The sequence below is a fragment of the Falco naumanni genome, chromosome 11 (genome assembly GCF_017639655.2).
Source record: "Falco naumanni isolate bFalNau1 chromosome 11, bFalNau1.pat, whole genome shotgun sequence".
Lineage (NCBI taxonomy): Eukaryota > Metazoa > Chordata > Aves > Falconiformes > Falconidae > Falco > Falco naumanni.
Genome location: NC_054064.1, coordinates 21,752,736 through 21,773,689, shown reverse-complemented (window position 1 = coordinate 21,773,689; position 20,954 = coordinate 21,752,736). Strand labels below are relative to the sequence as shown.

The 20,954-nt window shown below is 40.5% G+C and overlaps 2 protein-coding genes across 10 annotated transcripts in view; one reads left to right on the top strand and one right to left on the bottom strand.

The window, feature by feature from the left end:
• Nucleotides 1–1,291, bottom strand: part of FUBP1 (far upstream element binding protein 1) — a 36,550-nt gene extending 35,259 nt beyond the window's left edge. For 4 of the 7 annotated variants that reach the window (XM_040611016.1, XM_040611018.1, XM_040611017.1 and 1 more), the window contains exon 1: nucleotides 1,070–1,291. In XM_040611016.1, the coding sequence (XP_040466950.1) occupies nucleotides 1,070–1,183 (114 nt within the window). In that variant the 5' untranslated portion in view covers nucleotides 1,184–1,291. The remainder of the gene's footprint in view (nucleotides 1–1,069) is intronic. The other 3 variants (XM_040611015.1, XM_040611013.1, XM_040611014.1) reach the window with 3 other exon arrangements.
• Nucleotides 1,292–1,523: 232 nt separating this feature from the next.
• The window catches only part of DNAJB4 (DnaJ heat shock protein family (Hsp40) member B4), a 31,997-nt gene continuing 12,566 nt past the window's right edge, over nucleotides 1,524–20,954 (top strand). The window contains exons 1-2 of one of the 3 annotated variants that reach the window (XM_040610952.1): nucleotides 1,524–1,685; nucleotides 19,620–19,907. In XM_040610952.1, coding sequence (XP_040466886.1) covers nucleotides 19,697–19,907 — 211 coding nt within the window. In that variant the 5' untranslated portion in view covers nucleotides 1,524–1,685; nucleotides 19,620–19,696. Of the gene's footprint in view, nucleotides 1,686–19,316; nucleotides 19,908–20,954 lie in introns of those variants that run through there. The other 2 variants (XM_040610954.1, XM_040610953.1) reach the window with 2 other exon arrangements.

The following is a 20,954-nucleotide window of genomic DNA, read 5'->3' as shown; positions in this document are numbered from 1 at the left end:
CAAAACGCGTATTAAAACGATCCCAAACAAGTAAATAGGAGACTACTGCTAGAAACAGTTCGGCTCACAGAATTTTATTTTCACGTCTTAAAGGAAACCTGTGCTTATGCTTCAACAGCAAAGCTTCCTATGATTTCTTCATAGGTTGAAAAAAAACCACCCTGCCCGTCAAGCAACAAAAAACTTTTGTACGAAAAGGGCTTTTCCTTTTCTACCCATTCTTCACGAAACACTGCGGTATCTCCCAGGCAGCCTGACCGCTAAAACTATTCCAAACCCTCGCAGTCCCGAAAACACCGGGTCTTCAAATACTGCCATAACCGCGACTGGCTATTACCGGACAAAGCAAAAACTCCCCCTGAGAAATAATGAAAACATCGCCCGTGGTGCAAACGCTACAAATAAAACTCCGGGTTAAAGAACACGCTAAAAGCCAGCCCTCGCCGCCTTCACTCCGCAGGCCGCGGCACTTCCCAACCGGTCTGAGCAGGCTGGCGGCCACGGCGGGCGCCTCGGGGAACACAATACGGGCCGCGGGCGGGGCCGCCCGCCCTCTTGCCCCCCGGCCGCCCGAGCGGCCCAGCAAGGCGCCGCGCCCCCGGCAGCCGCCGTTGGCCGCCGGCTGAGATTTCACCTCCGCGCAGGCCGGCAGCCGGGGCCCCACAGCGCCGCTCCCCTCACCATGCCGCCCCCGCGAAGACGCGAGTGGCTGCGGGCCGAGCCGGGGCGCTGCGGCCGCCCGGCCTGCCAGCCGGCGATGGCGGAGCGCAGGCGGCCGGGAACTGGCCGGAAAAACCCTTCACGGCGCAAGGAAAGCGGGCGGCGGGGGCGCTCGCCGCGGCGTGCGCGGAGGGGGGCGAGGGGCCGAGACAAAGCTCCCCCCCACCCACTCGGTAGACACATCTTGGCGGAGGGGACCCCTCCTCAGGTCTCCCCGGGGCCCAGCGTGGTCAGGGCGCCGCCCGCTGACTCCTCCCGCGGCTCAGGCACCGCGGCCTGGTCAGCGGCCGCCTCCAGGCCCCCGGAGCCGAGCGCCCATTGATTTGACAGAGCCACGTTACGCACACACCTGCCTAGCCCTCTGCAGCGCATCTTTAAAGGCATCGTTCACTCCTCCACCTCCACCGCCGCCTCCCCCGGGAGCGCCCGAAGCAGGAGGGGGCACCGTGGAATAGTCCGCCATACTCGCTCAGCCACCGCTTCCTGCCCCACTCGCTGCCTGCCAAGAAAGAAAGAAAATGGCGGCGGGCGGGAGCCTTTCACATTCCTGCGCGGCATCGTGCTCGGGGGGGGGGGGGGGGGGGGGGGGAGGGAAAGCGGCGTGACCTCGCGAGATGTCGGGCGAGATTTCATCGGGGAGCCGGAGAACAGCGGAGAAACCTCGCGGCGTTTCGGCCGAGCGCCGGGGCGTGCCCTGCGGCGGGGTGGGGAAGGGGGCGGTGAGCTCGCGATGTTTCCGTAGCGGTACGAGCGGTTAGAGACGCCCGGTGATAGGGCTCGGGGCGTCACGTGGTACGAGGGGAAGGCGGGGGCGGGGGAGCGCTGCGCACCGCTCGCGGCGCTGCGGGCGGATCTCGCGTGACTTGGTTTCGGACCGTGGGTGCGCGAGTGGGAGCTGTGCCTGGGGCGCGGAGGCTGCCGGGAGCGAGCTTGGCCCGGGGGGCGTCTGAGGCGGTGACAGTTGGGTGAGTGCGTGAGGGAGGTAATGGGAGGGGGCCCCAGGGCGACCGGCGCTGCTGCGGCTTGGCCGCCTGCCCGCGCTAGGCTGCGCCTGGGGAGGCTCTGTGCCTTCTCGGCTGGTTCCTGGGCTGGTGGGATACTGCCCTGAGCCCCGAGCGGAGCAGACAGCCGGGCTGTTTCCCGCCTCAGCGCGGCGGTGCCCTGTGGAGGGGCTCCCCGTAACGCCGTCCCGTGGCGCCTGGCGTTGTGCGGCCGCCTGGCGCTGCCAGTGTCCCCGCTATGGAAAATAACCAGGCTCCATTTCCGGGGGAGCAGCCTTGGCGCCTAGTGCTGGAGGCTTAACGGGAGCGGGAGAGCCCAGGGCCGCCTGGTCGGGCTTGTTGCCGAGCCCCGCGGAGAGGCAGAGCCGCGGAGCCGGGGGGCAGAGCGGGCGCCGCGCCTCCCCGCCCCGGGCCGGCCTGTCACCGCCGCGTCCCCTCGGGCGCCCGTTCGGAACGGCTTTTCGGCCCTGCACCGCCCCGCGGGACGGGGCCTGCCTTTTCGTTGCACCTTTCGGGGAGCTTCGCTTGTCTCTTCCTGCAGCGTCCGCGATTGTTTATTTCTTAGTTGAAAATGGGCGCTGTTACTGTACAGTTTTTACAGTTGCGGGGATTTTTTTCTTCGCTGCGCAAGCACAAGCTTTAACGAACAATTGGAGCTAGTAATGCTTTAATCTAGGCCCTGTTTAGGTCCTGTGACCTGGTGGGGATGAACTGTCATGCTGAATATGGATAACTGTTGCAAAGGCTTTGCATCTAGATAAGGTCATAGAATATCTACTTAGCTGTCATAGCAGTACGGACTAGATAATACTGAAGGGGAGCTAAGCACTACGACTACTTTTGTATTGCTTTGAGGGCAGGCTTTGCAGTTTTTTAAGAGTTTATTTATACGCGTCGATCTGTAGCTTCTTTGTGGGCTCTTCCATATTTTTTTCTTAAATATACTTGTTTTTTAAATGAAGTGTAGGAGGTCTTTTCCAACCTAAATGAGTCTCTGTTTCTCTGTTGTCAGTACTTTTAATTAAGGGACGGTAGTTTTGGACTTTGCCTAGTTTTGGACTATGTGCAGTAAGTGAGAAACTCTGTTGAAGTTGTAGAAGAAAATGCGCCTTGGCGAGCCCTGTAGTTCCATGCTGCCTTAAGGAGTTCCTGGTTTCTCCTTGGTCCCTTCAGTTCTGGCTGTTTATAAATGGGATCATTCGAGCAGACCTTAAGACACAGTGCTGCTGCTGAGGTCGGGTTACCCTGCATCTCCAGTCCAGATAACGCTAGCAAAGGAGGCTGAAAACGTGTGCTAGATTTTTTTCCCTTCTATAAAACTTTTGAAGTAGTATAGCTCAAAAGAGTTTTAAGATTAATATATTCCAGAACATTAAAATTTCTCCATGCTTCTAGGCAGATTGCAGTGTATAATTAGAGGTAGGTGAAACTTGCTGCCGTGATACTTCTGCTGAAAAAGCCTGTTCAGAAGAACTAGCATATACTTTCCATTAATGTAGCTGTATTAGTGGTGGAGGGGGAAGCAAATATAGGTTTGGAAAGTGGAAACTTAATTTTTATGCTTGACTGTGCTATTTCTAAACAATAATTTGACCTTGAACTATTTTTTTTTCATTTCCTTTGTTGCTGAGAATTTGGCTATGTATACCAGGCTTGTTATGCAATAGTAGTTGACTATGATGCATCTATGCTAATGCTGGCTACTGGCTATGTCTTTTATGGCTCTTCACTTACTAAAGATGTGGAGCATCTATGTACTTTGCTTTTTATTGTTACAAAATGGGCTAGTGATTCTTTGCTAAGTTCTGTGAGACAAGCCGGTAGCTGTATAACACTGATGATATTTTAAAGCAGTTATAATGCCGTGGACGCACAAACAAACCACAGTTACATTTTTAATATATTTTTTTAATCAGATACTGTGTTTACGAGGGAGTTCGTTCTTCTGCCAAAAGGTATTCGGGGTACTTCTAAATATAAGCTAGTTTCGGGTATTGCGAAAACATAGATGTAAAAGTGTGGAACTGACTCTGTCTAAGCTGAGGCACTTCAGTACATGCTTGCATTTTCTTTTCTGTTGTTTCTTTCCCTTTAATAATTGACTCCAACTTTGGTCTGTGATGACCAGAGCAAAGAATAAGGCAGTTGTGAAGGAAGTGGTTAGCTAGGGTTATAAAGGATTACATTTCTTGTAAAGTTGATTCTGCAACAATCTAGGTAGTGTGTTTTGTTTAGCTTTGCCTTAGTGCCTAAATACCTGTACAGGAAAACTGATTACAGTCTTTTAACTATCAGAGAAGAATAACCATTGTGATCTTTTTAAATCTGCCTGCTATGCTTTCTGCAAGTCATTGCTGGTGTGGGGAAATGGGCAATTTGCAATTGGTTTCTGATGATTTCATCACTTTGGGAGATAGAGGTCAACTGATTCAGATCCTAACTGTCAGCTGGTGCTCCTGCACTGGCAAAGAGTGTCCAGGATCTGCAATATTATCAGTAAAAAATTCCCTTAAGTAACTACTGAAGAGAAGATTAATCATGTGCTCTGTATATGCTGGGGTTTTATGACCTGTCATATTTACTACATGTGCACTGAAGTAAAAATTAATAATTTCAGATCCACAATTTGGATCTGAAAGAGAACATGCTGGTGGGGAAATCATAATACTAAAGCATAACTTAAACTGTCTACAATCTATACAATGCTCATAATTAAGGTTTCTTATGAGAGAGATGAGGTCAAGGGGAACAGTTTTTAGTACTGAAACAGTAAGATCACTGTGTAGAATTCACCACCCTAAGATGATCCAAGTGATAGTCAGCTGTGTCTTCCTAGTCAACACATACTCCTATTATGCTTCGTTCCAGACAAATGCAGAAGCATGGGTTGATACAGAGAAATTAGAGGGGTTAAGAAAACTTATTTGTGGGAGAGGAACAGCAGTCTGCTCTGCTGCAGCTGCTGTCACATCTGCCTTTCCTTCGGTGATGCTAATGCAGCTTTCGTCTTGGCTTTTGGGGGAAGGGCAGGAGTGAATTTGCTCCCTAAGCCCATAGCTAGGCCCTTGTGAACCAACTTTTATATATTATGTTTCCAAAAAATGCAGATCTGTGGGGAGTTTTGGCTTGCATTTAGTTGTGCTGCTTTTCTTAGCAAAAAAGTTTTACTGTATCAAGTATTTGAAGAAAAGCTGTGTAGCTATTGTAGATTCTTTAGAATACGTGTCTTGCACATTTTACTCTTGTGAATCTTATTTCAAATGGACTTGATTTAAAGTTAGAAGTGGGATGGAGCTGCTGAAAGGAAATTTAATAGTAAAACTTAAAAGGGAAGAAGGGGTCTTAGCCCCAAGGTTTCTGTTGAGGTCTACCAGCAAATTTGATTTTGGGCTTGGGGGCAGTTGAGCAATAAAAGATTATTACGACCTAGCCTCTAGAATTTTGACTAGCTTAAAGAAGGCTATCAAATTGCATTAGGCCACCATTGCATTAGGTGTGTCACAGGTACAGAAGGATAAATCAGAACATGCACTTCTTCCTTAAATACAGCCGCAGTATGCAGTGAGGCAGCACAGATCACCATATAGAAAGAATGTAGTGCAAAAAGGCAGCTGGATAATATTAGTCAGCGTGATAATGTGGTCATCAGTCTTCAGTGTCAGAGTTGTTCAAGGGGCTTGGATGGTTTTGTGTGGATGTCATGGGAAGGAAGGCTTTGGGAGTGCAGATAGTTTGTTTGCTGTTAACATCTGCAAAACACCTCCCAGATGGGGGAGAATGAGGGGGAGAAAAAGTGTGAAAAGCCTTGCTTGAAATAAGTGGTTTAGTGGAGCTAGGCATGGAAGTTGATGTGAATAGGGATTAAGAAAGGCAGAGATGGGGACTGAGGGACTTTGAAAGAGAGAACAAATAATTAATGCAGTAGCTGTAGAGGCTAGAAGTGCTTAATGTATCAGTCTATCAGCAAAGCACTGAACAATGTGCATTCAGGTCCTGTTAATAAGTGTGTAAATTACATAGCTTGTTGAATGAAGGCAGTAATGTTCAAAATTTTCATCTTGGAAGTGGGAAAAGCCTGATTAGTTTCAAGAGATTGGTGTATTTCCCTATTATGTAGGCCCAATTCCTGGTAGTATTCTTTCTGATACCGTTTAATTGCAGCTAACAACTATATTTGTTACTTTGTGACTCAGAGCACCTTTTTTTTAAACCAGATTGTGCCTATATTATAGTGTCAATTAAGAAGACAAGCATAAAAGATAAATCTTTTCTGAGGGTGAGTAATGAAAAATGGAAGAGATGGGTTAAAAGCTCCAAATGACTAATCCCTTGGTTCCACAAAACCATGATTATGACAAGCTAATCTAAACTTTATTGTAGGGGTTCCATGCATGTTTTGGGAAAAATAAAAGTTTGCAGTGAAGTTTATGAATGTGTAAGGGTATTTTTCTCTTTAAGAAATCAGTATCCAAAGGCACCTTAGAGAAAGCTCTAGTCTAACTGTTCTTTCTGTATCTATTTGTGGTTAAAAGTATCTTGGTGTAACCATCAAAAGCCCAGCTGTGTTGAAAAATGAGCTCTCAACAACGCTGCATAGACTTGGAAAGGGATGAATGTTGCTGGCTTAATCTCAGATATCACTTAGAAAAAAATCATTGATGTGGATGTCATGATATGACTTGATGTGAAGAGCAAGAAAACAGGAGGTTCTGGAAGTTTAAACAACAAAAAAATACACCTGTAAACCTATGGATTGGTATATTGGTATTTTCTGTATGTAAAGAGGAGGTCTTCTACTTCGTTTGTACAGATTGTTACCTGTTAGGAATCCTGTCAGTGAACTGATTCTGTGTAATGTTTTCATTAAATAGTCATGGAAATGGCAATTTTTATTTGCAGGTGGCCTCTACTTCATCGCTGTTCTTTGTACTGCATTTTTTCAGGAGGGGCAAGGAGAAGGTTGAAAATGTTGCTTTGTACAGTGAAATGTCTTTCTAGAACATGCTGCCATGCAAAGGTTGAACTTTTGTTATGAGTTTGAGTGAAATTTTTCATGAAACTAGAATTTCTATAGTCTGTTAGTACAGTAGCTGCTGAAATTTGCTATTGCTTTAAAATATTACCACTTTAGAAAACCTAGACATTTTCTGCTTAATTTCTCATCTTTCCTTGTTGTACCTTCTTTACCTTTTAATTAGGCATGCATCATTTAATCTAGAGGAATAAAGTAATTTAAGTGATGAACTGCAAAATAGGTCTACTAAACTGCCCACTTCCGTCTTCTTTTCCCAAAACTCTCACAGGTTGGCTCGGGGGTAACTAACAACACATAAGAAACCTGATTTGAGCTATGGGATATGGTTGAAACATTTGAAAGACTAATGAGCAACTATTTTTGACTTCTGTTACAGCTGACTCTTGTAAATATAGCTAGGGCTGCCTGTTTTTGTCTTCTGTAGGTGAACAGAAGTACGTTCTTATTGACATGTGTTCTTTCAGGTTAGAGTTGTTCTAACATCTCCTTTTCAAATGTCTTTGTCCAACAGTTCAGCTTGTGTTTTCAGCCTTGCAAGTAAAACTATCTGCGTGAATCAGAGCAGTTGGGTGGGATTTTGACGAGTACACTCTGGAAAAAGCATCTAGTGTGACCATCTCCTTTTGCTTATGTAAGAACAGTGTGATCACATGTTCATAGCAAAAATGTGTGCAGTTCCTTATTTAGTAATGCATCAATAACCTTCATCTTGTTTGAGTACAACAGCAATTAAACACAATATAATGTAGCTGAGTCACTTTTCCAAGTAGATTTATTTATTTTGCATTTTTTCTTTGCATCAAGACTGAGAAAATAGTTTATTTTCTACTGGAAACTATTAATTTTTCTCATTATTACAGGAAAAAAGTAGAGCATTGATAGGGATTGTGCAGGCATCTTCCACCTACCCTTCACTTTTCCTCCTCTTACATGTGGCCCATAACTGTGATTATGTTTATTCAGTTTTTTTTCTCTCAACTGTTCTGTTTACCGATAGCTTTTTAATTATGTCAGGGGGGGAAAAAAACACTAATACTTTTGCAAGAAGAAAATATAATGTACAAACATGACTTTTGTCTTTTTCTTAATTATGGAACATGACTGAAATAGTGCTACAACTCTACATAAGCCTATCAGTCTTCAGTATAAACCTATATAATCTTCACCTTTAGCAAAATATTTCTATAATGTGTTATGTTCCACTGATGAATGTTCCAAACTGGCAGTGTGTTGGGGACTTTTTTTTTTAAATAGAATGGATCCAAATACATAGTGATATGCTGAGGATCATTGAAAAGAAAGACTTCAGGTTTAGATAGGTTACATGAGTCATGCCAGTGCCAGCTTCCCAGAGGATTTTAGCAAGAGCTAACCTGTAAGGACTATCTTTGTTCTACAGGAGCCCTGAGTTCTCGGCTGCTGTCTCTTTGCTGAGACAGCAGGTTGTTAATTATATTATTTGGTGGAAGAAACTCCTTAAAATTCCTTTGCTGTGTGTGTGAAGGAATTTGAGTGAAGGAGTTACTACCATACTTAAGGTAAATGCCAGTAAATTGTCATAGGTGGTGGATACCCTCCCTTTTCTACAGGTGAAAGGCTAAAAGAGGAGCTGTTGTATGCTGCTTCCGTTGAAACAAATAGTCTGCACATCCTAATGTTTCCTGGGTGATAGGTAGTTGTGATAACTAACTTTATATAAGGTATTGAAATAAATGCGTTTAAAAAGCCTTTTAAAAAAATCTTTTTTTCGTTTCAGTTTCTTGAAGGAAAGTCAGCAAGGGTTATTGTGGAAACTAGCACTATTTTTCCATTGTCCTTTTCCTGTTAATCAGTACATAGCACTACTATTAGGTCACAGAAGTTCTTTAACACCAGAATGCATTTGGTGGAAGAGTGGCAGGGAGCCAGTCATGGTTCCCAGAGTCTGAGCTGGCCTTGTGTCCACTTTCAGGGAGCCCAGAGCAAATGTTACTTTGGTTTTTGCCAGCTGGCCCGGGTCCGTGGGCTGAATGCTGGATGCAGGAGGAGTAGCATATGAGCTGGCTATTCTTTCTCTATAGTTTTAGGGAGATTTTTGCCCCTTCTGTGCTGCAAGACTGGGGCTGAATCCATTGAATGTTATTGTTAAGCATCACTTTTACTGAAAACAGGAATATTAGAAACATCTTTACAAGTGTTACTAAATAGCTGTTTTTAAAAAGTCTGTTTATTATAAACAGCACCCCTCTTTATTTGACTTATGTGGAAAACAGTACAGATGAACTTAATATTCATTGCTTATTTTCCAAGTTTTGTATTATAAATCTGCAGGTAGGGAAATGAGGGTAGATGTCTACGCATCTTTTCAGGGTTTTCTTTGGTGTGTGTGAATTGTGCGAGAGCATACAAGCAACTGATACTTTGTGTCATAGGAACAGATGAAGAGGTGGTACGAGAGAGAGAGCGTGGTTGCAAGTGGTACCATAGCTTGTACTTTCAAGTCAATTTTAAGTAACATGCCTCTAGTGTAGGTACACTTAAAAAAAACAACAAACCAACACAAAAAACAAACCAACAAAACATTAACCTCCAATAAACACAAACCAAAAAAGCTCCCACCAACCGTTCTTGTCAGTGCTAATCAGTAAGTTCAATGTTTTTTTGGAAAGACACAAAACCGATACTGCAGTTGTATGACAAGGAAGCATGCTAGAACTAACATGTTAGTTGGAGCAGACCTCTAGCAGTTGGCTGAACTTGAGTTCTGAGTTGGCTGAGTTTGGGCAACATCTGTGTGTCACTGAGGTTGATTGCATAGTGCCAATGGTTGCATTTTAAGCTTCTGTGTTTTTTAAAAAGTGTTCATTCTTTAGAAGGTGTAAGTGGCTGAGTTGCATTATATTGAGATTCTAATTACTTTAATGAGGGTGCTTATGTCCATTAAGTGTTCTGTTTAGCTCAGTAATTTGCATTCAAAAGTGGCCATAAGTAGATGCTTCAGGGAAAGTTAGAATAAAGCAAACAATTGATCCTCTTTTCTACCTTCCTAGAATTCCTGCTCTGTCAAGAAACGTGCAGTGGATCTCTTATATAGTATTTTTTCAATGTCCCGCTGAAACAACTTTTGAGTTTCCAGTGCCCTTTGGCAGAGAATTCTATCGCTTGTAGAACTTCTTAATTTTATGGTAGAAACTGGCTTCTGCTAGTTTCGCATGGTGCCTCTGGCTTAGGTAGGAGTAGTCCATGAACAGTTCATGCCTCCTCTGCCTCCTCCTTTAGCCATCATTTGTAGGCCTCTGTGATTGAATTTTTTTTTTTAGACTGAAGAACTCATGTTGCCTCAATTGTTTCTCACATGGAATCATTACTATATCTTTGATCGTCTTTCATGATCCTTTTCTGAACATTTTTTTACAAAAAGAACATTATACTTGGTTTTGGAGAGTTGAGGGGAACAGAACTGCACAGTGTTATGGTGTAGAGGTACTATTGGTACTATATTGTTCATATGATACAATAATAGGTTTTTCTGGGTTTTTTTCTCTGTTCCTTTCCTAGCACCTCGTAAGACTTTATTTGCTTTTTTTCCTGGCTACCTAGCAATATTGTATTTTTGTTGACAGTGATCAGAATTAATCAGTACTGGGTTTTTACCTTTTATAAACAGTATGCATTTTGTTATGTGGTATAATATTTATGCTGAGAAAACTAGCATGGAAGTCTGTGGCATACATATGAAGCATATGTATAACGAATAAAATACTCCTATGTGACAATATTGAATATGTATTCAGGGTCTGAGTATGTTAGCACTTGAGAATCTGAAAGACTTGTATTGCAGGAGTGTGATGTTTCTTAAAGCAGTTAGTGGAAAGGATGTAAAAGTTAATCAAATAAAAAGCAACTAGGAGGGAAGAAGCATTGAACAACTACGAAGTATTAAACTGTTCATTATATTTAATATTTTGTTATATAACCAACACGGGAAGGTTGATGGCATGGAGTCACAAACCTGACTGGTACAGTGTAATAAATGTGTGATTTAAGTCTAACTTAATTTGTATATGGGCTGTTTCAGTACAGAATTCCTGGAGGCCTGAATAATTTCCTGAGTGATAGCGGGATCAGCAGTCCTTTGGACAAAAACCTAGGCTTAGTATATGTAAAATTGAAAGTAGGAACTTTGACTACTGTTTTGGGATTATTTTTTTTCTTTCTTTCTTTGCTCCGAGCTGGTAACTTAATAGTAAATTGTGCAGAACTTGTCAAAACAGAACATTTTCTGGGAGGAAACACAACTTCAGCTTCCTTATGAATTTGATTTTTTTGTGGCAACAGTGAGAAGCTATTTCTTTTTACCAACACAATACACTTTTTCATATATATGTTTACAAAAGTATGTATGGCATCAATGTCATTAACTACTTGAAGGGTAGTCAGTGATATGAGGGAACCTGTTCAGTGTTTTGCATTATTGGTATTTTTCCCGGTTGACCAATCAACTTGTTTTGAAGAAGGGTCCTTTGGCAGGAATTTGTGTGGGTGGAAATTGAAGCAGTGGTTGAATCTAAGTCAGGAATTGAAAAGCACTTGTGGAATCTGTTCTTTCAGAAGAGGGAAGGCTTAACCTCTTGATATAGTGTAAAAGACCTAAAACTCTGCTGCAGACAGAAACTGCATAGATAACATAAACATTAACACCCGAGAAAGAAGGAAGGGTGGGAGCTTAGCACTTAGCATTTGGAGAAGGGATAGGTAGTACCGATGTAGATGAGCTCAACAAGAATGTAAATAAAGAGCCTTCTGATGTGGACGTGCTAACTGCTAAAAGAAAACAAACTAGGGTAAAGTAATTGTGATAGTAATAGATCAGCGACTTCCTACTCAAATGGCCCCCACCCCAAAGAAGGTGGATCCTCCGCCCGGGGGTCGTGCTGATACAGATTAAAACCAGCCGGGTGAGCACGTATTAGCTTGACACGTTAGAGTGGGCAATAAGGAAGGACTAATCGTTAGCTAGCAGGTGTTTTAAGATAACAGAAACTAAATAACAAAGACTTCTAATATATGCAAAGATAAACAAGAACTTCAGGTAACTGCCCAAGCAGATGAAAAGTATATCTGGAAGAGGCGCCAGAGGGAGGAGATTATGAATTTGTATAATAAATATCGGACCACTTGTTGAAACGGTGTGCAAGTCGGGAGGAGCGATCCCCCTTGCACCTGGCGCCGCAGTAAACATACCTGCTTTGTAACTCTCCTCGAGTTGTAGAGCTCGATTCCGCACGTCACTGTAGATGCAAAACTTCTTGAGTTACTTTGTGCGTTACTTCGTGTGACCATACTTCGGATGCTTCCTTTTGGTTTTCTTTTTGTTTCCGTTCGTTTTTTTGATTGAAGTAGTTACACTCTTCTGAAGTAAGGGGGTGGGGAGTGGGTGGGTGTGTGGTTAGTTGTGTTTTCATCCATGTAATACATCATAGCTGAGTCCTAAGAAGTCTGCCTACTTGCAAAAAGATGTTTCATTACCACTCGGTGCGGAAAGTTAAATGTGGAAAATTCTTCCAAGTGTATTTTTGTTCTTCAGCTATAGTAGAGGTTGTGACTTAGTAGACAGGAATCAGGTATGAGAAAGCAATTCTTTATGTTAATGACATATAAGCTTGCTATGTTGTGATGTGGCATCAGTGTGCATGTGTTACTAGTGTCTTAGTCATGTTTTTGAAGATAGTTGCGTTGCTTAAACTCCCCAGTTACCAAATTCTGATTTAGTTAAACAAGAATGTGCACAAAGTTTAGGTCAAGCCGACCCACCCTCTCCAGTCGTTAATGCTCTAGTACCCACTTTCTCAAGTCGTCAAACCGGATGACTGAAAGGATTTCTAGTCAGGGGAGTCAATTTTCGTGAAACAAAGAACAGCTAATGGTAAGACGGGGTCTGCAGCAGAAAAAGCAGCCCAAGCTGGCTCTGGAGTTTGTGAAGCAGTGCAAAGCAAGGGATATGTGCAAGAACTTAGGTGGAGTCACGGGGCAAACAACGGGGTGAAGGGGCATAACTGCCCTGGCATGAAGACTCATACATATGCAAATAATTCTGAAAAATGTAATGAGTATGTATAACTGAGAACATAAAGTGGGACCGGCAAAATAGTTCTGCATGCATGTTAGGTGGAACGATCCCTCATGCACCCTGTGCCACAATAAATGCCTGCTTCTTAATACTACATTGAGGTTAGGGAGCTTTATTCCCGGATTTTGGTGACAGTTGTAATAGTCTTTAAAATAAAATCAACTTCAGACTTAGATAAGTTTTGTTTCTTTTTCTATTAATGTGTGTACTTCTACATAGGTCCTAATATATATAGGGGGGATCATAATTTTCTGAAGAACCCAACCCCATAACTTAATAAACAGTAGTAAGATTTAATGTGATTAATAAACATGATGGCCATTTTAAGTTGTGTATAGCATTTCTAGCTTTTGCTCTACTGTTGCAAAAGTAACAAGAACAATAAAACTAATTAAAAAAAATCTACTGACAGTGCCTGCTGTCATGTAGATTTTCTGAATACAATTGAAGGCTGCATGAATCACAGGCTTAAAATTGATTTTGAAAGCTCAGAAGTGGTAAAAGTATATCTCTGGGTGATAGCAGTGTGCGTTTTGAGATTTAACATTTGCACTTGAGCTGTAAATTCATGTTGACTCTGGGATGTATATTGAAAGTAACTTTTCCCACAGAAGATCTTAAAAACATGTCCTTTGGCCTGTTGGCAGGAGCATAATTTCTGCATATTCCAGTAACATTATAAACATTATTTTGAAGCAGGTACTACCAGTATAAAATGGAAGATATTTTTGTTGATGCTAGGGCTGGTGTAACTTGAATATAATGGATTTAATTGTCTTGGATAACTTTGTATGCTGCAGGGTTTTTAAATATCTCTTCTTGAACCAAAAATAATCAGACGAGATCTTTCCAGGCAATACTATGGACTTTGTAAATATAGAAAGTATACTAAATTTGTGTCCTGTGAAGTACTGTTTCACAGTGACTTGGAGATATCTCTAATGGAAGCCAGATATATTTGTAAAGCATGACTATACCTATCCCACTACATTTCTTCCTTTTTCATCTGTGAGATCAAAAGTCAACAGCTTTTAATGTAAGCTTCAATTGTCAGTGAATTGCATTAAATTGCACTGTTGCATTTGCTTCAGGAAGAAATTATGATGTATGTAGTATGCAAACTGGTAAATACTTCAGGGTGCTTTTCAGTTTGAATCTTACAAGTAAAATCTCTCAAAGGCAATGTGTAATATGAAAGTATAAAGTAAGTATGCTTTTTTACAAATTAAATGTCACTGTATTTGTTCATTTTTGAAAGCTTTTATGCGTGTTTCACTTTCTTTTATGGTTATTTATTTAGACTTAAAATCAGCCCTAGAATCATTATGTACAATGACCTTTTTACTTCCATTGCAGTAGCATGTTTCTGCAGAGATCTGAACTAAAAATTTGATAAATTTGGGTAGTTAGTTTGGTATGAAGTACTTGACTAAAAGATGAAGCTTTTCTTTTAGGCCATCGTGTGATCAGAAAGAACTGTTGCACTCGCTTTGTATTTTGTGTTAGATATATAAGAAAAAATTAAAGTATTTGTTGCTTCTGTTGTAAATTCTAGAATTTATTTCTGTATATGAGATCTACTGAGTAGTGAAACTATTTAATGAAATCATGAATGGGTTTACCTGTACACAGGTCTTATTCATAGTCCAAAAGTGTAAATGTGGCTCAGTCAACTACATACAGTTAAAAGATGAGGAGGAGACAAGTAATTGTCCAAATTTTTTTTCTCTGGGAAAATAATGGATGATCTTACAGGAAATTTTACTATTGTGTATGGATGTGCTTTCTTCAAACCATTGTGGACAAATGACAATTTATTCCGTTAATTAATGTGCGTTTGCAAATATCATAATACTTAATTGTGAAAGAGCTTAATCTGGGGAGGGATTTGGCTCCTCTGCCTTGACATTTACGTGCACATGTATATTTATAGATGTGATCTGTCTGGAATTTGCCTCTGTGGTTTTGTTTGCTCTTTAACTTGTTCTGTGATCTAGTCCTGTCTTTTTCAGTTTTGTTTCTGAGGTTTTTAATAGGTGAGGAATACAGAAGAAATGACTTAATTTAAAGGAAATAATAAGCATTCTTATTCACCTTCAGATACTTCCGGGAATAATGACACTGTTCTGCTTAGAAGCTTTTCCTTAAAATAACCTTATATTGGTGCTAATTTATGATTAATCTAGAATTTGAGTTCAGGGTAACTATTATTGTGAATATTTCCTTGATTTCTGTTGTTCTTATGAAGGCTTCTTTAAAGAAAGCAACTAATTCAAGGTTAATATTATTAATGCAGCTTTTCTAAGAGCTGGAAGTGGTGTGACCTTGCAGCCACTGTTCTGCTAAATTTATGATGTGTAACATTTGTCCATGTGTATGTGAGTTAAACTGCGGTTGTTCAGAGAGAATAATGGGAAAGATATTTTAAAGCAATAATTATTTCACTGAAATACTTAAGTAGAGTACTGAATAGGAGTAGTCAAACTGTCTCAGAAGTGAAGGTGAACTGCTGAAGGAACTATTAGCAGTTTCTTAGTGTGTATTTCATAAATATTTTTAGATTAAACAAAATCTTGTGTTACAAAAGTGAATGTCACTTTCTCGGTTGTGACCAAAGAACACAGGAAATCCTTCGATTAGAGTGTGTTTGTATTAGGAAAGTTCTGTATGGTTTCAAAATTGTATTAAGTATTCATGAGAATTAATACATTTTTAAAATAAATTGTGTATCCTGCTCTTTAGTAATTTGTTACAGTTCAAGACACCATTTTTTTTTCGCCAGTCAACTTTAAAAAAGTTTGAGCTGAAATTGCCATTTTATGTATTTGTTTTGTGATTTGGACTGTAACAAATACCGCTGGTATAAGGAAGCGGTGAACAAACACAGTCTGCTGATTTTCACAGTGCATAATAAGAGTACTCTAAAGTAACTTATAAGAACAGAAGGACATGTCTGAGACTGCCTAGTTTGACAGAAAATTGGTTTATAGAATTGACTATAGGCAAAAGCTTCTTAGATACCGTTTGATACTACAGTGATAATAAAAAGTTTTTTCTCTGTATGCCTGAAACGGAACGCAGCTGTTGTATTTGAAGACTGTGTAAGCCAAGATCCGATGATATAGATGGTTAATTGATTCATAATGTGATGTATCAGTCAGAAAATAGTGATGTGGTAGAATGAGGAAGAGATGTAGCTAATTGGTGTCAGTTTATCTATTATGGTTTTGAGGTGGTGTCACATCCAAGTGCATTACTGGATTTGTGTGTCTGAGAAATTGCACTCATTCAGGAGTACTCTTAATCAAAGTCTTAGATTATAGCCTTAGTAATTTTATAGATAAGTAGTTTAGTGGCTTGCTCCTGGGAGGCTTGAGTAAGTTGCAAGATGCACTGCTGCTGGTTTGTCACAGCTGAGGCCAGCCCTGGCTACCTGTTTTGCCCTGTTAATGCTCCATAAGCAAATCCAGTTAAGAGCAACCACCCCTCCTTTTAGTAAAAGGTGAAAGTCCCAATGGGGGGTGAGCATGCATCCCTGTATGCCCCAATTAAAACTGTGCATGAGGAAGTGTGCGTATATTGCAGGTGCCTTTTGGTACTTGGACACAAGGTGTTAATCTCTGAAGAGGTGGCTGAAATACAAGGACTCTGGGAAATGGGTTTACTGACAGAATGCCCTGTGATGTTACAAAGTTCTACTACAAAAGGGGAAGGCCTTAAGGTAGGAATACAGGAACTTGTAAAGAACAAAATCCCATAAATGAGTTCATCTGTTGCACACTAGTGATGACCTTGCCTGTTTTTGTAGGGGACACTTATTCAAGCATTTAAACAAAAAATAAAAACCTTATTTAAACATATTGGAAGTGGTATCTTTTCACGGTATAGAAAAGTGCTTTTTTAAAAATACTTCCACTTCTAGGTGTATATGGTAATAAGGAAGATAGGACTATAGCAGTAAAAGTAATATTTAGGGTTTTTTTTACCAAAAAAGCTGTTTTGCTTTCTGTCTATTTGTGCTTATTTGAAGGGACTGCAATGCCAGAAGTCCTTGTGGTGAGTACATGAAGATGTTTCCTTTATTTTCTTTTCTTAATAATTCTGAAGAGGAATATGGGATAAAACAACAGAATGAACAATAAAAGAGTTGCAAAGATCAGATATTCAGGGTTCTAAAAATCTAGTAGCTGTGATTAATTATCTGTCCTTGAAACTGCACTAACACTAGAAGATTGGAAGGTATAAAAACTTGCCACATTACCAGATGGAGTTCACTGTCTGAAGTACTGGTATGATTGCATGTACCCAAATGATCATTAGCATGATCACGAGGTGTTAATCTTGTGCACGCTAGTCTTTTAATAATAATAACAACAATAATTATAAAAATAAAAAAAATCACTAATTGTAAAGGAGTCCTATCTCTCAATCTGTTACAAATTGTTTAAAGAACTTGATAAGCATGTGAGAGAAACTGCAGTCTACTAGTACTTCAAAAAGATCTCAGGTCATATGATAAAAGGAAGGTCTCTGCATGGAGAAGGAGGAATGTGCTTTCTGGAAGGAGGTGCTCCAGTTATCTATCAGGTCTTAGAAGATAGATTTCAGATTGTAAATTTTACTCTGACATGAAGATCTCATGAAGGGCAGGAAGTAGAAGTAATGTAGTTATGGCTGTATATCTCGCTCAGAATCTTGAATAATTTTGGTTTTAGGCAGTATTTTACCTAATTAGGGTATAATTTGGCAGTTATGCCAGAATAGCATGTTCTCCTCTGTAGGGAGAGAAAGGATGCCTGAACAGTTACTCACTGTGATTGTAACAAAAAGTCACATTGTAAGTTTTGTTGTTACCAGATTTTTTCCTGTAAGTTTTGACATTCAAGGGGAAGAAACTTCTGATTTAAGAGGAAATCCTGATGATTGAGTCTTTTAAAGAAGCTTGAGAAATTAATTGCTATATTTTACAAAAGGGAGGGGAGGGGAAGGAAGCACTAAGCCTTGCTAATTGCAGCTCCTTTACTATTATTTTAATATTTAAGAGGGGACGTTGTAAGTGTTAATTCTTACACATACTTTATTTTTTAAACTAGCATATGCACCCACTGCTACTTTGATCAACTAGAAGTTGTGAAAAAGTAGTGAAAAATACAGTCCTAAAACTAGTCCGAGCTATTGCTGTTTTGACAGTTCTATTATATGACAATACAGTGACACAAACATCATGGAGTCCTTCTCTGACACTCACTGGTGGGAGTACTTCAAGTGATGTAAGTTATGTCCCCACCAGAGGTTGCTCAAACCATACCATGGAAGCACAGCTGAGCATAACAACTCCTTATACTGCTAGTTTTGCAAGAGAATTCAAGGCTGCTTTAAATCTTATTCTGTCAGTAGTGATGAAGTTTGTTTGCTGAAGTTCAGAGTATCGTAGCTGTTGGGTTTGGATGGTGATTTGTCATATTTGCATGGTTCCTTGACTGCTATATGCTACCTTTCTTAAACTTTTTCATCATTGAAAGGAAGGCAGTTGAGCCTAGTTGTCTTCATACAAGTAACTTCATAATTGAGCCTAGAAATGTTTTCATACCGATAACTTCTAGGTAGGACCAAAACTGCTGTATTTCAATACTTTGTTCCAGGGAGGAGCTGTTTTTCAAGCTATGCTAATCAGACTTGAAGTTTATTGCCATTCTGGCAAGTAGGGATAATTTCTTGCCCTATAGCTCTTAATTAACCAAGATCCAAAAGAAATCTTGCAGGTTGAAACTTCATACCATTCTCTCTAGAGAGCATGAGAAATACTGCAGTAGTAAAATTTCCACAATGTATTGTAAAACAGATGTGTAGGAACCACATTTCTGTCTATTAACAGAAATATCAGATGAAATCGATTGGCTTGATATATTGCTGTACTTGTATAATAGTCTTGATATTGCCTTTAGTGTAGAATGAGGCTGGGACTGAGGGGTAACAGTTTTGGTCCGTTTTAACCAAGTGGCTTTAGTTGCGGTAAACTGAGTGGTACTTTTTGCTCAGGATCGATTTCTTACTGCTTGATAGTAGTACGTGGCTGCAGGCAACTGTGATTGAGGATGGCTTCATTTTATTTTTAAAGAAATGAAGTTATGCTTTCTGAAGATTTGTAGTTAACTTAGGTGTAAAATACTTCTGTAGCCTTTGCTGGAAAGGGTACAAATCCATGCTGAAATATTTGGAAAACAGTTATATGTACAGCTGTCTCTATAGAAACTGTGAAGTAAAATGCTATAATTACTTTATATGGGCTCTACTGCATTTCTGTTGGGACAGCTCTCTCTTTAGAGCTGACTGGATTCAGCCCTGGCAGTGAAAGGCACTGTATCACGCTGCTAAACCTTTAAACTTTCTAGTTGCTTCAGAAGGGAAGAAAAATAGAAGTTTAGCATTTTCTGTGTGTGTGTGTGCGTGCGTGCGCATGCGTGCGTATGAGAGTGAAAGCTGTGCAGACTGTTCAGCTGGGGCAGTCAGGGAAGTGACGTCCTGTATTATTTGTCGTTCTAGAAAGAGCGGAGACACGTACTGTAGATGGGAGGACTCTAAAGAGGGCTGTGTCTTGTCCAGTGTGTATAATTATTTACAAATGAGCAACGGGGGAAGGAATGAAATACGGAGCAGCTGTCTAGTGTTTCTTCAATGTATTGGAGAGTTTGTTGATTTATAACAGTTCTGTTTGTTTCAATTCCATATTTGATTTTTATTTTTCCTTCTCTAGCGCCTCAACGTTGCTAAGACACTGGACACTGCTTTCCTTATAGCAAGAAAAAAATCTGAATTCCTCCAACACTCGGGATGGGGAAAGATTATTATTCTATCCTGGGAATTGAAAAAGGGGCTTCTGAAGAAGACATCAAAAAGGCTTACAGAAAACAAGCACTTAAATGGCATCCAGATAAGAACAAATCTCCTCACGCAGAGGAAAAATTCAAGGAGGTTGCAGAAGCTTACGAAGTGCTGAGTGATCCCAAAAAGAGAGACATTTATGATCAGTTTGGGGAGGAAGGTATGTATGTGTCTGTTACACTCTGATCAGTCACTCTCATTAAGTTGAAGCAAAATAAACATAGATAACAGAAAAAGTCACGATATGTGTTGATTTTTAGGCAACGTATTTGTACTGCTTGAAGTTTCACTCATGAGCTTTTTAATGTGAAATGTAATGCGGAGCTTTAACGCTGATCTAGGTTTTATTTCTTGTTTTAATGTATTTTTATGGGGTTTTTTGAATCCCAGATACTTGACAGGCAAAAAGTTACTGAACTGAAAAAAATTCTGTGACCCATAAATAACTTTCTGGGATCTTTTACTGCTGTCTTCCCTTGCTATAGCACTTTTTGAGGTGCAGTTGAAAAGAGATGTATTCTTTTCTTAAATTTTTGCTAAAGGGTTGTCTGCTTGATCTAAACAGGGCAGTCCTTCTGAGCAGAAGCCCAGGTGTCCAGTCTGTAGTTGTCCTTGGCTTCTTGCCTGGAGAGGAAAGAATTTGGCTGATGTCATGAAATACCAGAACAATTTTTTAGCTTTAATTGTAAACAGTGATAACATGCCAAGAGAATGAGGCCTCAGAAATGTCATATTTATCCTAAAATGGTTATCTGGAGAGAATGACTTTTTATTTATTTTTGACCAATATGGCTTTCAGTCTTTTGATTGAGCAACAGAGGAAGTCGTTAACATCCCTCCCCTTAACTGTATGGTATCAAAATTCTACATGAAATAATTACTTCCATTATGACCAGTAGGTCCATTCACTTATTGCTGTTCACTTAGGGCCATGGTTTTTGCTAATATGAAGGAGACACTTAAATAGCAGTACTTTGGGGAAATTTTGGGTTCTTATGAATACATAATAAAATTTGGTCCTCTGTCATCTGTAGGACTTAATACAATTGTTAGCATCCATAAATTCATGTAGAAGACCTTCAGCTTCTACAGAGGATGTAGGGGTTTTTTGTCTTTTGTTCCATTGCATGTATTCAAAGCTTTAGTGCTGTTACTGGAACATTCTAGGAAAAAAGTGTTTATGTAGATACCAAGGACCTTTGTTGCC